The sequence below is a fragment of the Sinocyclocheilus rhinocerous genome, unplaced genomic scaffold, assembly GCF_001515625.1.
Source record: "Sinocyclocheilus rhinocerous isolate Xijiao unplaced genomic scaffold, SAMN03320098_v1.1 scaffold90, whole genome shotgun sequence".
NCBI lineage: Eukaryota > Metazoa > Chordata > Actinopteri > Cypriniformes > Cyprinidae > Sinocyclocheilus > Sinocyclocheilus rhinocerous.
In genome coordinates this window covers 693886-709136 of record NW_015657969.1, presented here as the reverse complement: position 1 = coordinate 709136, position 15251 = coordinate 693886, and the positions used below count along the sequence as shown (strand labels likewise).

General features: G+C 35.6%; 1 protein-coding gene across 14 annotated transcripts in view; it reads right to left on the bottom strand.

The window, feature by feature from the left end:
* The window catches only part of LOC107721875 (connector enhancer of kinase suppressor of ras 2-like), a 112265-nt gene that overhangs the window by 39837 nt on the left and 57177 nt on the right, over positions 1 to 15251 (bottom strand). For 9 of the 14 annotated variants that reach the window (XM_016530053.1, XM_016530065.1, XM_016530063.1 and 6 more), the window contains 8 exons: positions 14270 to 14311; positions 10165 to 10284; positions 9084 to 9143; positions 7520 to 7588; positions 4256 to 4402; positions 3177 to 3313; positions 1584 to 1777; positions 656 to 745 (listed from right to left, as the gene is read on the bottom strand). In XM_016530053.1, the coding sequence (XP_016385539.1) occupies positions 656 to 745; positions 1584 to 1777; positions 3177 to 3313; positions 4256 to 4402; positions 7520 to 7588; positions 9084 to 9143; positions 10165 to 10284; positions 14270 to 14311 (859 nt within the window). The remainder of the gene's footprint in view (positions 1 to 655; positions 746 to 1583; positions 1778 to 3176; positions 3314 to 4255; positions 4403 to 7519; positions 7589 to 9083; positions 9144 to 10164; positions 10285 to 14269; positions 14312 to 15251) is intronic. The other 5 variants (XM_016530054.1, XM_016530057.1, XM_016530060.1 and 2 more) reach the window with 2 other exon arrangements.

The following is a 15251-nucleotide window of genomic DNA, read 5'->3' as shown; positions in this document are numbered from 1 at the left end:
TTCGCTGCCTTCGTGGAGTGGACTCTGGCGAGAAACGGATCGCCATCCTGCCCCGTGGATGATCTCGGCAGATCCACTCCAGACCCAGAGCCCAGCCGACCATCTCCCCGCTGTGCGGAGCTAATGCCCGAGCCCACCGATGACGGAGAGGCAATTCCCGCCGCGATCTACGAGCCAGCGCAATGCCGAGCGACTGAGCGGAGGATCACCCTGGAAGTAGAGCCCAAGCTGTCAGACCAGGTGCGAGAGCCGGCGACAATGCCCGTCACGAGGGAGAAAGTCGCGGACGGTGTGAGCGAGGAGAGGAACTCCGCCCCCTGCACCCGCCCCGGCTGAGAACTTATATTATATTATAAATTATATATAATTATTTATATATGATCATTTTAGGTTGCAGCTATAGTGTCAAACGATATAAAATTGTTAATTTTATATTGATTTTTAATTAAAATAGTTTTTAATAGTATTTTATTTGCTAATAATATATTATTAAACCCAAAAGTTGTTGAGGTTTAATTAAATTGTGTCCAATACCAATAAACAGAAAAACAGAACACCTAAGATTTCCATAATACCTTTGCAGAGTGAAAAGAAGAAGAATGAATAAAAACTAGAGAATAACCATGTGTATTTACTGTGACTGACACAAACTCACCTCTCCGACCTTCCCTCTTCATTCTTGCTGGGTCCTCGTAGTCAGGAACCCAGTTATACTCTACAGGCATAGAGATGGGCCTCAGACGACCTGAAAGCATAGACATGTGCATATACACACATCACTTTCTGTGTGTGTGTGTGTGTGTGTGGAAAGACAGGGAATAGAAAGATGGAAGTAAAATGACAGTTCACAATCCATTTTCTCCACAGACGCCAAGGTAAGTCTGTGCGAGTGTGTGTTTGTGTAAGACAAACTGTCACATTTAATGTGTCCTCTTGTTTTCTAGGGAAGCAGCGGGCATGGAGTGTGTCAGCAATTCTGTGCCACTGCAGTGGCTCACGCTGGCATTTAACGACTAGTGCTGAGTTCTCTGGTTCTGGATATAATGCTACACACTCACAACAAAGTGCAGCCCAGCTCCCTGGAGTTTAATTACAGAAAATCTGAAGCCGACTCCCCTGATGCAGGAAACTTGTTATAGACATGCTCGCTTTATAAACCTCAAAGAACATACAATCACACACAGCATTGCAAAACATGTAGCATACTTCACAGAACACATTAGATTAGCAGAAGCTTCCCATACCAGTTCTTTAGCTGGATCTAAAGCCGATTTCTTATTAACTGCTTTCTTATTAACTCAACTTAGTTATGCAACATAATTGGGGTAAATTGTGTTTTTTCGTCATTACATGCTGTTTTATAATTAGCAGATGTTCATTGAAGTTTGGTCTGCACCTTGAATTAGTTGCTGGGTCAATATTCAGTCCCTCTGGCATCTGCTGCAAAAGCTAGCGGAAAATAACAAAAGCAGAAAGGCAGAATTTCCCATGCTAAAAGAGTGAATAACCCTGATGCACCATCTAAGCTTGTACTGAAATGCGCTCACAGACAAAACATTTTGTGCCTGTGTGTGCTTGTGTACCGTAAGTGGGTGTGCTGTCTCGGCGGGATGTTGCAGGTCCGTGGTTGGGGTCGTACTCATAGCAGTACAGGACGGCCTCCTCTTCCATGAGAGGAAATCGTCGTCTGTACTCTTGATCCAGGAATGAGTTTGGTGATTCTGACCCTTTTGCGATAGGTACCCCACCTTCACCCAGGAGACCGCCTTTCTCATCTCTAAAAACACAGCATAACATAATATATTCAGATTGTACTGTATGTACACTATTTAAAATGTTTTCTATATTAATATATTTTCAAATGTTATTTATTCCTGTGATGGCTAAGCTAAATTTTCAGCAGCCAGTCTTCATTGTCACATAATCCTTCATAAATCATTCTAATATGCTGATTTGATGCTAAAAAAAAAAAGCATTGGTTTTTTTTGGACAATTTCCACAATTTTTGTGGAATAGTTTTGATTAATAAAAAGTGAAAATAAATAAATAAACAGCATTTATTTGAAACAGAAATATTTTGTAACATTTTTTTACTGTCACTTTTGATAAATTTACTGTCCTGAGCAGTAGTGTAGATCAAATATTACACAGAAATTTGTCAAAAGTTATATTTGTTACTATGGCAACCAAGGAAAATGCAAATTCTATAATACTTTGTCTAGAAAAACACACACACAAAAATCAATCAATCATTTTACAAGCTAAACGTGAATTTAGGCATCACAACATTCTGCACTATGAAAAATGTAAACTCATATTGAGATTTGCTAACATTTACATTTAACAGCTTCATTAAAATATTGTTTTTTTTAAAGATTAACTTTAACTGAGCAATGGTAATCTAAATGCAAAAGTGTACAATTAAATTAAGTATTGTCCGACAAATAGGGTTGAACGATTTTGGAAAATAATCTAATTGCGATTTTTTTTTACCAATATTGCGATTGCGATTTAATATGCAATTATTTTTTTTAAAGCTCTTTATGTTCTGTATTATTCAACAAAGACAAGCTATAAATCATTGTATAGTATGACCAACACAATATTAGATAGATTAAACATAAATGTTCTTTTCTGTAGGCCAGGCCTATATGTTACGAGTAGAATTGGGTGATGCATGAATTGATATGAATGACATTTTTATTTAACATTGTGGGTTTCATGCTGTCCACTAAGGCATAGGACACACACAGTATTGGTGACCCATACTCGGAATTTGTGCTCTGCATTTAACCCATCCAAGTGCACACACAGAGTAGTGAACACACACACACACACACACCGTGAACACAGTGTGTGCAGTGGGCAGCCATATTGCTGCGGCACCCGGGGAGCAGTTGGGGGTTCGGTGCCTTCAGGTTTCAAGTCCGACTCTCTAACCATTAGGCCACGACTGCCCCAGGATTTGGGCAGTCATAATTAAAACAGGCATATTCAAATATGTTTTCTTGTATCAAATGTACAGTAGCAAAAGCAGCAGCTTGTTTAATTCTAAGGACGTTGAACAAAATACAAGTGTTTTTGATGTAAGATTGACTAAGTTGACTAAGAATTTGAGTGAATTTCAAGAAAAAAAGCAGCTGAAGTATAAAAAAGCCTTTACTGGATGAGTTTACCTGGGTGTGTACGGCTCGGATGGAGGGGGTGGGATATATAGGTCTTGGAGGGCAGAGCTATCACATTTGGAGGGTGTGCTGATGGTGCTTGTGGGCGTGGCCGAGCTGCTGGTGGGACTCCTGGGAATGACTGGCTGCTGGGCAGACAAGATCATTGAATTAAAGATCAAAGTTCACATCTACTATGAGCTTGAACTACTGGTAAAACGTCTGAGGGCACAACTAAATGTAATAATGGAGCTCTGTTCCAGGACGTGACCCAGATACTGATATCTGCAGACAGTCACAAGGGTAAGGGTTAGAGATTAATAGGTCCCTGAGCAGCAAGCCGGCGGCGCAGTCCCTCTGCAGTGCTGTCTGCAGTAAACTGTGCACTGGGATCTCTGGGTCAGGATGCTTTGACATAATGAGTGGGAGTCTATGGAAACATTTGCAACATCTCCAGAGAACACAATGGCTTCAGAGACTATAGACGTGTGATTAGTGTCTCCAGTGAGCTGAATGCCTGGGAACAGGGGTTGTGACATAGACTGCACAGTTGGATGTACAGACATGACATGCACAAAGAGGCACGTGCATATAATCAGTGAAATGAGCATGTAAGATGACAGCCGCCAAGATAGAGACGTACACAGGTCTGTTTGGGGAAAATGGCTAAAAGTTTAGCCTAGAGTCACAAGTCTAGAACCAAACTTTAATCCTTCAGCAAAAGCTGATTAAAGCTAATCTGCTCTCTCTGGCGCAGACACAAACACTTTCCGCAACACTTTTAAGGCAGGTTAGTGATGTTAATGCAAATGACTTAAAAAGCACCGTAAGAACCACAAAGGCAACTCCGATATCCAACAGTCCTGTTATTTACACAAAATAAACTGATTTCTATAGCTTTGTTACAAAATTTCAGTCAGAATAGGACGTTTGAATGCAAAGCGACATGTAAGCAGGCAGGTGCATCATGGGAAATTGAGTCAAAGTGTCAGTTCCCTATCTAAGATGGGCCAGGGAGCAGGTGGCAGATAAAGGGGGAAAGTGCAGCCCAAAATGATGAAGCTTTTGGGACAGGGCGATCTGAATCCTACCTGCAGGGCCAGGGGCTTCCATCTCATGTTCTTTAGTAGGGCTGGGGCGGAGGTGAGCGTGCTCTGGGGACGCTTTTTCAGGGTCAATGTCACACCGGCAGGGTCCCCGCGCAGAGAGCTTACCAAGTTTTTCAACTGCCAGCCCACCTACAGCAACAAACACAGGGTCAACATACACAGACTTGACAAGAACGCCACACACAGATATCAACTGACAAGGAACTTCTAGGAAATGCTTACATACATCTCTCTATATTCTGTGAATACTGAGAGAATATACTGCAACTGTGCATCACACACATATACATTTCCTGACACACAGCTCATGTTGATTAAGTTTACTATGTGAAATGAGTGTACACTAATGAGGCGTGATGTTTGCTAATCTGTCAAATAATTCCACATAAAGTCTATGGAAGAACTTGACATTCAATGTAAAAGTCAATATTTGAGCCTTGGGTTCATCATAAATGATGCATAATCATGAATTCTGAAGCACGAAAAATGAACCAAATGCCTAGTGTGGAAAAAAATTGTAAAATCATTCAGAAAAATGTTCAAATGAATGATAATACTGATTATATTTTAATAACTAAACATAAAAGATAAAAAAAGATATAAAGATAAATAAAAGATATAAACATAGTCTATACACTGGCTGACTACATATTTTTTATTGCTGAAATATTTCTGTAACGCTGCTATAAAAATGCTTACTGAGCCGGCAAGTGAAACTAATAGCTGGAGGCAATTGTTTAAAATATAATTCTAAAATAATGTGACACTATATGCAAACTCTACATTTTTAAAGATGTTTACATCAGATGAATTATGAAACTACAATAATTCACAACATTTCACAGTGCTGTGCAGTGTACAAGTGATTTTACGATGGTTAAGATGTACTGTTAGATGATACAAGGTCACTTAACCATGGTAAAAATCATTGTACATCATCACTGACTCAAGTGGCTTCTAATAACAATAGCAACATGATAAAACAGGGGTTAAAAAAAATAAATAAATAAAATAGGTCTTTACACATGAAAATATATAGCTGCCATAATATTTTAGGAATGGGCTCATAATATTTGGGGATCTGTGGCATCAAAAAGTTTAAAACTCTATGATAAAGGATACCAATGTTAAATAATTAATTTAAATATTCATGAATAATCACAATAAACAATTCTTTCAACGGCTAGTTCAGGTTGTTTTTAATAAAAAAATTCAATTTATGTGCAGTCAATCAGATTTTAGAGCAGGAAGTATTATCTAAAAACTAGTGCTGTCAAACGATTAATCGTGATTAATCACATCCAAAATAAAAGTTTTTGTTTACATAATACAGTATATGTGTGTACACTGTGTATATGTATTATGTATATATAAATACAAACACATGCATGTATATATTTAAGAAAAATATGTAATTTTTATATATTAAATATATTTATATATAATATAAAATATAAGAATATAAATATATAAATGTATATACATGTAAATATTTTCAAAAGATATACTGTATGTGTGTGTATTTATATATACATAATAAATATACAAAGCACACATACATATATTATGTAAATAAAAACATTTATTTTGGATGCGATTAATCGTGATTAATCGTTTGACAGCATTACTAAAAACACTATATTAACCCAAAAATCTCTACAGTGTCAGTCTATGAAAAGATCAATGTTTCATATTAATATGCAGCTCTTCTCTATATCTATGAAGTTAAACAATACACACTCACACACACACACAAACATTTGTTTTTTTTATGATAGTGGGAACTTTTGATTGATTTCCATAGTTAAACTGAGCTAATGATACATTCTATCCCTTAACCTAACCCTCACATAAATATTTATGCATTTTTAGACTGTCATTAAGACATAATTTATTATATTTATTAAGCAGTGAACTGTTGGCTGGTTCCCAAAATGTAGGTGGTTTGAGGTTTTACTATCCTTTATTATCCTTGTGGGCAAAACGTGACCCACACACACAGATTACACTGTCCTTCACAGACAGAAACAACCACAATACACAACTACAAATACACACACACACACACACACACACACACACTGAGATGGGCTGGATAGTCGGACCTGATCCTATAGCGAATGGGGACTAATCACAGGGGTTACATATAGAGCAGCTCCCACAATGCACCATTCTTTAACGCCTGTTGAGGTTGTTCCTGAGCATGAACCGCTCATTGTTACGGTACTTGTTTGTTTGTGTGTTTTTCGCTACAAGCCGAATTCGTATCGCTTATCGCACAGTAGAGGCTCATTTATCCAATTATGAATGTGACAACAATCTAATTACATGAGGATTAATGAGGCCTTAGTGCTGCTGATTTTTCATCACAAAACAAGCTCAGCATCCCTCACCACGGTGACAAGATGACTTAAGACAAACAAGAAAAACTGATGTAGAAGTTGAATTCTGATGCCTTGAGGTAAAACCGAACGAAAAAAACATCTTAAATCTGAACAACAACATCAGAAGACATTGTGATCAGAGATGATGACAAGGGAACATTTAGCTTTCTGCTTTTGCTTTAACTTCGTAAAACATGCCACCACTTGAGAATAAAATTAAAATATTCAAAAAATTATTCAGCACCTTATGCACATCAAACACTGAGGAAGTAATTTCAAACAGAATTGATTTCAGAAGCTAAACTCCATGCGCAATTACTTGTACACAGAAGTACGCAGAAAAGGCTCTTTATCAATTATTTGAAGGGAACTCCACAGGGTACGATCACTGGAGTATCTATTGATGCACTCCATATGCACGCAAAAAATCTCTCAAATACAACCATCCTTAAAAACACATTCCACTGCCCTTCATTACATTTACAGCCTCTTATGCCCTTTAAACACTCTCCAGTCTCACTCAGAAATGCAGTTTAAAGCGTAACACACTAAATCAGCACTATGAATTCAGTCAAATTGGAATATAGCTGCCCTAGTCATAAAAATGAGCTAAAAATACATCTAGCAATATGTTTTAAACCTCTTGGTGTTTTAACAAGGACACATTAAAGTCCTTAAATTCAAATGCACCTCATTTTCAGTTCCATAATTCCATACACAAACAGGCAGGAAAGGGGCAACTGCTGTTGAATGCCAAGTGAGACTTACATATATAAATTTAAAAAAAACTGATGGATGGATGATAAAATCGAAGAATAAATGAGCCAAATGGATTGAGTGACTAAGAGAGACTGACACGCACCACTGTCTGATGGTTCACCTGGATGACCTCATCACCTGCGTGGATCTTTTTACAGCGATCTGCTGGAGACTAAGAAAGAGACGGAAAAAGGGAGAAATATAAAAAGACAGAATAATAGATGTCACTAAAAATAGATGTCAAATGACAAAGCAGTTGAAGAATATAATTTACATTCAAATCTAAGAATTTGGTAGATGCTTTTATCCAAACCAATTTACATTGCATTCTAGTCAAATGTCTCTTATGCTCTGCATGTATTTGATTAAAAATACAGTAATATTGTGAAATGTTATTACAATTTTAACATAACTGTTTTCTATTTCAATATATTTTAAAATGTAGTTTATTCTTGTGGTTACAAAGCAAATTTTCAGCATTATTACTCCAGTCTTCAGTGTCAAATGATCCTTCAGAAATCATTCTAATATACTGATTTGATGCTCAAGAAATATTTTATATCATCATCAATGCTAAAAACATTTGTGCGCTTAATATTTTTGTGGAAACCATGTACTGTCACCATCGACTTTTTTTGTTTGTTTGTTGTCTTTCCTCTTGTTTCCCTGTTTTGACCTAGTTTCTGTCTTCCTTTCTTCATCGAGTCTTCTTCGTCAACACACCGTGACAGATACACTATCCTTTACTTAAAAGTTTGGAGTAAGTAAGATTAAAAATTTTTTTTTTTTTTTTTTAAGAAATTAAGTTTTATTCAGCAGTTACACTTTAAATTGATCAGTGACAGTATGGACATTTACAATATTATAAATATTTCTATTTCAAATAAATGCTGTTCACTGAACTTCTATTCATAAAAAAAAATAAAAATAAAAAACATTAAAAAAATTCTTAATCATCTCAAACCTTTGACTGGTAGTGTACATTTTTATCAGTTTATGCATTCCCTGGGAATTAAACTCATGCCCTTTACGTTGCTAGCGCCATGCTCTACCGCTTGAGCTTATGATTGCATCATAAAAATGGTCTATTCTAATCATATTGTGAATTGACATATTTATGATATCATGGTTATAGTGTATAAAAAAACAATAAGAATAGAGCAGTGATAAAAAATTAATGTAGATAGAATAGCTCAGATGATTTGGTCTGGCAAGAATTTAATGTAAATAAAGATTCTGTTGAAATCTCAGACTTCTGCATCTGCACACTTCGACATCTGAGCAGTTTGTGACAGATATCTTCTAAAACTCTGAAGACTCCACTTGTTATCCATTTTAATCTCAGTGTGGTCTAGGGGACGCACCTGAAATATGACATGTGAAATATATATTGTGGTGCTTCTTATGTGTACTGCATATTGCAGTATAACGGGTGATTTCCACCCCCTATTAGAGCTACAACGAAAACTAAGAGCTTTCAGTCACATGATCAGTGGATCTTTATTTAGAGCACTCCTGTCTGTATAGCTCTTTCTCTCTCTCCTGCTCTTTAATTTGAGCATGTGCAATAACAGCCGTACAATCAATTGCTGAGATTTTACTTACTACAGGACATTATAAAAGACACATGAATTAGAGCGCACACATTAACACTGACTGGCTCTTACCCCCTCTGTGGTTCCTGTGATAACGTGAAGACCATCATATGTGGATTTGATGTACATTCCCTTAAAATATAAAAGACACAGGAAGAAATTAATAGACTCTAATGAATAATCTCCTCATCTCATCCTCTTTCTGTCTCATGCACACATTGAAGAACACTTCAAAATGCTTTTAGTCTATTCATGTATATAGAGAAGTTAAATTACTTTTAATAAAAGAGATTTTTTTTTAACACAAGCAAGCATGCATACACACATATTCGCTCAGAACAAAGATCAGTGTTGGGGAAGTGACTCTGAAACTGTTAGGCAAGATACACAAGCTGCTTATAATTACAATTAGTTAAGCTACAGTCAAGCTACACTGCTAACAAAAGGTTACCATTACATAAACATTCAAAAGTTTGGGGTTATTTTTTCTTTTTAAGAAATCTCGTATGCTCACCAAGGCTGCATTTATTTCATTAAAAATGCAGTAAAAACATTTTCTTTTCTTTTTTTTATGGCAAGTTGAATTTTCAGGAGCCATTGCTCCAGGCTTCAGTGTCATATGGTCCTTCAGAAATCATTCTAATATGTTGATTTGGTTCTCAAGAAACATTACTTATCAACAAAACTGAAAACTGTGCTTTTTAACATTTTGTGGAAAACATTATACATAACAATATAAAGTTCTAAAAAGACATCATTCATTTGAAATAGAAATCTTTGGTAAAATTATATATGTCTTAACTTTCACTTTTGATCAATTTAATGCATCCTTGCTTCACAAAAATATTAATTTATAATAAATCTTACTGACCCCAACCTTTTGAACTGAAAAAATATATATTAGTTATTTGTAATTATATATTTTATATTAAATAATTAAGAGTAATTAATGTTAATAAATTCAGATAAATTGATTTATTTTTACAATCAAAAAAGTATTTATCAATCACAATTAATGTGACCATATTAACATGAACACATATATTTACACTAGATTTTTTTTTTAGTTTAATAAATACATTTAAAACATAATGATAAATAGCAGTAATTAGCACAATGGTCAGTTGTACAGTATAATTGTGTGTGATCTTACCAGACCCTCTGTAGGTTTAATATTAGCCAGTTGAACCACCTCCAGATGTGCCGACTGGGAGACCAGGGGGTCTGACGACAGTGAGATGATGTGGTCACATACTCCAGACAATGTCTTACACTAGTGAGAGGGAAAAGAGAGAGAGAGATAGAATATAAATTATTTTCTGCATAGATATGCTGCACTGGACAAATATTTATTAGATATAACTCAGCCTCATAGATAGATATGATCAAATTTAGGTTTAATGTCCCATGACCACAGAATGCATCTTTAGCTGAAGTCAATATTTGGCTTTTGTGGGGCACAGTTTTAATAAACGTGCAGTTCTAAAGCCATTTCCATTGGGAAGGACGTTGTAATGCCTAAAAAGACTAAAGCTATGGGTTGGTCAGGTATAACTATGGTGATAATTTGGTTTGGAAAATGTGCTGTATTAATTGGCACGAAGTTGGGTTGCATAGAGTTTTCAGAAGAGTTCATTCAAGTTATATCTTTTTTTTTCTTCCCCATGTGCTCGTCAGTCTTCCCTATACTCTCACCCTTTTTCGTTCATTATCTCAACAGCGTTATATCAAACTCTCAGCGATTATGATCAGATTTCACCTCTCTAGGATATTGGTGTAGTTCACTCAAGGTGAAGGAGGTGGGAATCGATGTTGTTTCATTTCCTGTTAACCACTGCACTATTCCTCTGGTCTCCACTTTTCTCTCAACAAGCTTTTTACTGGCATGACTATAAAGTTACTGACTATAAACTTACAAAATTGTTGAGGCATTCAAGAAACTTTTCAAAAAATAGTAAGGAAGAAGCCAACAGTGTTAAGAAAACTACAACACATAACTGGAAGAAAATATATCTATTTACTCACAACAACAAAAAACATCTGTCTGTCAGTCTATCCCAGTTACCTACCCACCTAGTTAGAAAACATTACCACATAGCTTTATCTATGTACAGTAGCAACACTATTGTCATGTTACTGTCCTTAAAGCATTTGAAATTTTACACTGTATACCATAATACTTGGCATTTTTCACTTTGCTACTGGATTTGCAAAACGTGCACTGGATTTCTCTGCCTAGCATGACTGCAGTTATATTGCGATTTGTATTTGTTTTTTAGGGTTCTGTAGCACTTTAATTCACTTTGTTTTATGGTTTCATCTCTCTCTCTGCTTGTGCTTTCATCTGGTGTCATTGGTGTGTTTGTTTCTCCTCCTACAGTCAGTAGCTGAGGTGGGGTGGCGCTGGGGAATGAAATCTGCTGCTAGCAGGCGCAATGTGTAGGTATTTATAGCTGTGGGACTCAGTGAGAATGACAGCTGTGCCCAGCCCAGCAGTCTGTGGCGACAACAGGACCTGCCACACACACTGCTGTGTGCTAGTGTGTATGAGACAGGAATCTCACAAAGAGCCTAGCTGTGGGTCTCCTGTGACTGCAAAGGGAACTTCACCTCAGGGCTTGAACTAGTAAAATGCATGTTCACAAAATGGTTCCCTGAGGATTTTACAGCAACAAATGTAAAACACTAAGATGAGGAATAAAGTCTTTTACTAAATAAAAGCCACTATTAAAATTTACTTCAATATTGTATTCAAAAGCTGAGGACATCGCTAAATAAATAAATAAAAACTTGTGATCAAAATATATAAGCATTTATAAGCATCATTTGAATCAGTTATTTTAAATGACTTGTCAAAATGATATGAAAAGATTTTCAAAATCCCTCAACTGTCGTCAGTTTAAGAGCAAAAATTTAAATATGTGGAAACATTTGAAATTATAATATTATGTATATATTATAATATAATATAACTCAATCAGGCCATAAAAATGGTTCTTATCTGGAAAACAACTGCAGAGTAAAAGCACCAAACTGAGACTCATAAATTTACAACACAAAATGTATCAATAACAGTAAGAAATTGTGTTATTTAATGTAATACAAGGTCTATTTCACTATAAAAAGATCAAGGAAGATTCTTTAGGGCCTAAAATGCAAAGACTTCACCGATCACTACAGAATAATGATTCAAATGAATAGGGATGGGTACCGAAATTATGAAAGATAATGGTGTATCTATAAGCTCTGATGTTAACGGTTCTGCTGTCGGTACTGGAGAGATTAAGAAATACACATAAATTTATTACTGCTATGTAGTCATTATCTTGCAAATTCTATCTCGCTAGTCGCCAGCTGTTTTTATATGCAATAATATTCAGACTGTCTTTGTCATTTGTTTGATGCATTTTTGCTATTCACAATTCAGAAGTGAAATCGCGCTCACGCGGAGGAGCTTCAGCACGCGCAACATGAAAGCCCTGTTTAATTGTGATGATAGAGGACAGAACTAAACATTAAAATGCCTGCTCACACTTTAGGCCTGTAATATTATGCTAATTTTTATTTTTTATTTCGATTATGGCTGCTAAGGATCATAAAAAATGAAGATATGAGGTAAAACTTTTAAAAACCAGCCGCGCTTCGTCTAGCGCAACTTCCAATTCTAAACAGCGGTGCGCATTCGTTCCTTCCTAAAACCCAAACTTAACGTCAGAATCAGCACAATCGGTGATTGTTGTAAAATGCTATCTTTACTGCTGCTAAATGATAGTAAAACGTTGAAAGCACAATAATCCGCGCAAGAGACACTGTTCCCCAGGATGAATTGTGTGCGCACGCTCCAATACGGACCGTAACTAGACAAGCAAATTACACTTTGGGCTTTGGGTGACAGGTGCACGTCCAAGCGATCAAATACACACAAAATGTCAAAATGGCCAGCTTGGAGAGTATTCAATTAAACACAGTTTATGTCTTAAGTGGGAGATAATCTGATGTGTGTTAATATTGTCTTAAAGTGACAGCAGTGTTTGGCGCTTGGACCATCAATGTTAATCAAACAACAAAATCATAGCTCTTAATATGAATAATGTTAGTTTTAATAAACATTAATATATTTATTCATACAGTGAAAACTATGCAGTGTTATTTTACATTTGGTTACTTTATTAGACTTCTTTTGTAGGCTATATTTCCTAGCTGAACACTAAATGTTAGTAGACCTTAATGAAAAAAATAAAGCACTGTTTATTTCATTTGTATCTTTGTTTTATTGTATTTGTTGGTTTGTTTTACTTTGTTTCTTTCTTCATGATCTTACCGTATCTTATCTTATGTATATAAAACACTAAAAATGCCTACACACTGGTGCATTTACAAATCAATGTTTTAAATTCATTTAATTAAATTATATTTATTTTACATTTCAGAATATAAAGCAATGTTAATTCAGCTCTTAATTTGTTTCATTAAATATATATATATAAACAAAAAGTACAGATAAGAATACTGTTAAAGTACTGGATCGATAAGCAGTATCGGTAAGAGTAGTAATACCGTTAAAACCTTAACGATACCCATCCCTACAAATGAATCACTTTTCTGAATGGTTCAGTGAAACAAGCATTTAAGGCATCTTTTCACATCACTGTGTGGTCATAAAATTAGTCATCGGGAGTTTACATTTTATTAATAACTCTGTATTAATTGGCAGGGAGTTGGTTGCATATATAATATAATATAATATAATATAATATAATATAATATAATATAATGTAAGAAGAGATTCAAAGGCTTTAAAATAATTATCTGGGGGTAAAATATTAGATGAACAGCACTTACAGTAACAAAAACATTAATTTACAACTAACTTGTAACAGTGATATAGTACAATCTAAAATTAGTTATTTTATTAGATAAACTTAAATTTTTACTACATAAAAAAAAAAATCAAGTTAGATTCTTTGGGGCCAAAAATGCAGGCACTACTGAATGATGACTCGCAACAATCAGTTTGTTAAATGGTTAATTGAAATTAACATTTAAAATGTCTATTCACATCACTGTATGGTCATAAAATCAGTCAAGAGTTTAAATTTAGTCTACCACAGAGAAATAACAGGCAGAGAGAGATATGTGTATGAGCATTCTCACGGTATTTCCTGTAAATGAAGAAATGGGGGCAGAGCTCAGAGGAGAAACATTAGAGCTCATTATCAGCCTCATATTGAAGTGTAAACTAGAAGAGAAACACTTACCACATGGAGGATCTTATTTTCAGTTTCATAGATGGTGCAGTCCTGCGAAGAGGAAAGAGTAAGATATTACTGTCATTTTAAACAGTTTAGGCCTCTCACGTACACACTCACCCACACAGAGCGCTTGAGAAAATATTTACTGAGCAAAGTGTCTCTGCAGATGAGATAATCTACCAAACAGCAGGGTCACTGTGTTCAGAAATGTCTCTCTATCTCTCTCTCAAATGCTGATCTAATATCGGAAGGTTGAACAGAGGAGAGCCCCGGGCTCAATTTAACATTCAGGCTCTGATGGAGACATTTCAAGGAGCTCCTGAGGTTCCCGCTGGGGGCCGGGACTGCTGTGAAAGTTCATGGAGAAATTGCAAACCTGCAGTGTGACTGTGTTTGTGCTGTGTTGTCATATACAATAAGACATACGTGGACTGTATGCATACACGCTGAAAAACGTAAAGGAAACTTCTATGGTTATTTGCTTGTCCATTGGTCACAAACATCAATTTTATCAAGTACATTGATAATCATTACTACCAAAATCTGACACTGGATGTGCACATTGGGAGTAGCTGACGGACTGAGGTGGTCCATACTGCAAATGTTGAGGTTGTACATTCAGAATATTCCCTAATAATTACATTTTTAGAAATAATTATTTTTATTCAGCAAGGGTGCATTCAATTGATCAAAAGTGACAGTTAAGGCATACAATGATACAAAAGATTTCTATTTAAAATGAATGCTGTTCTTTAGAAATTTCCATTGTAATATATTACGTTTTACACAAAATATTAGCAGCACAACGGTTTTCAACATTGTTGATAAAACATGTTTTATGAGCAGCAAATCAGCATATTGATTTCTGAAGGATCATGTAACACTGAAGACTGGAGTAATGATGCTGAAAATTCAGCTTTGCCATCACAGGAATAAATTATATTTATTAATATATATATATATATATATATATATACACATACATATA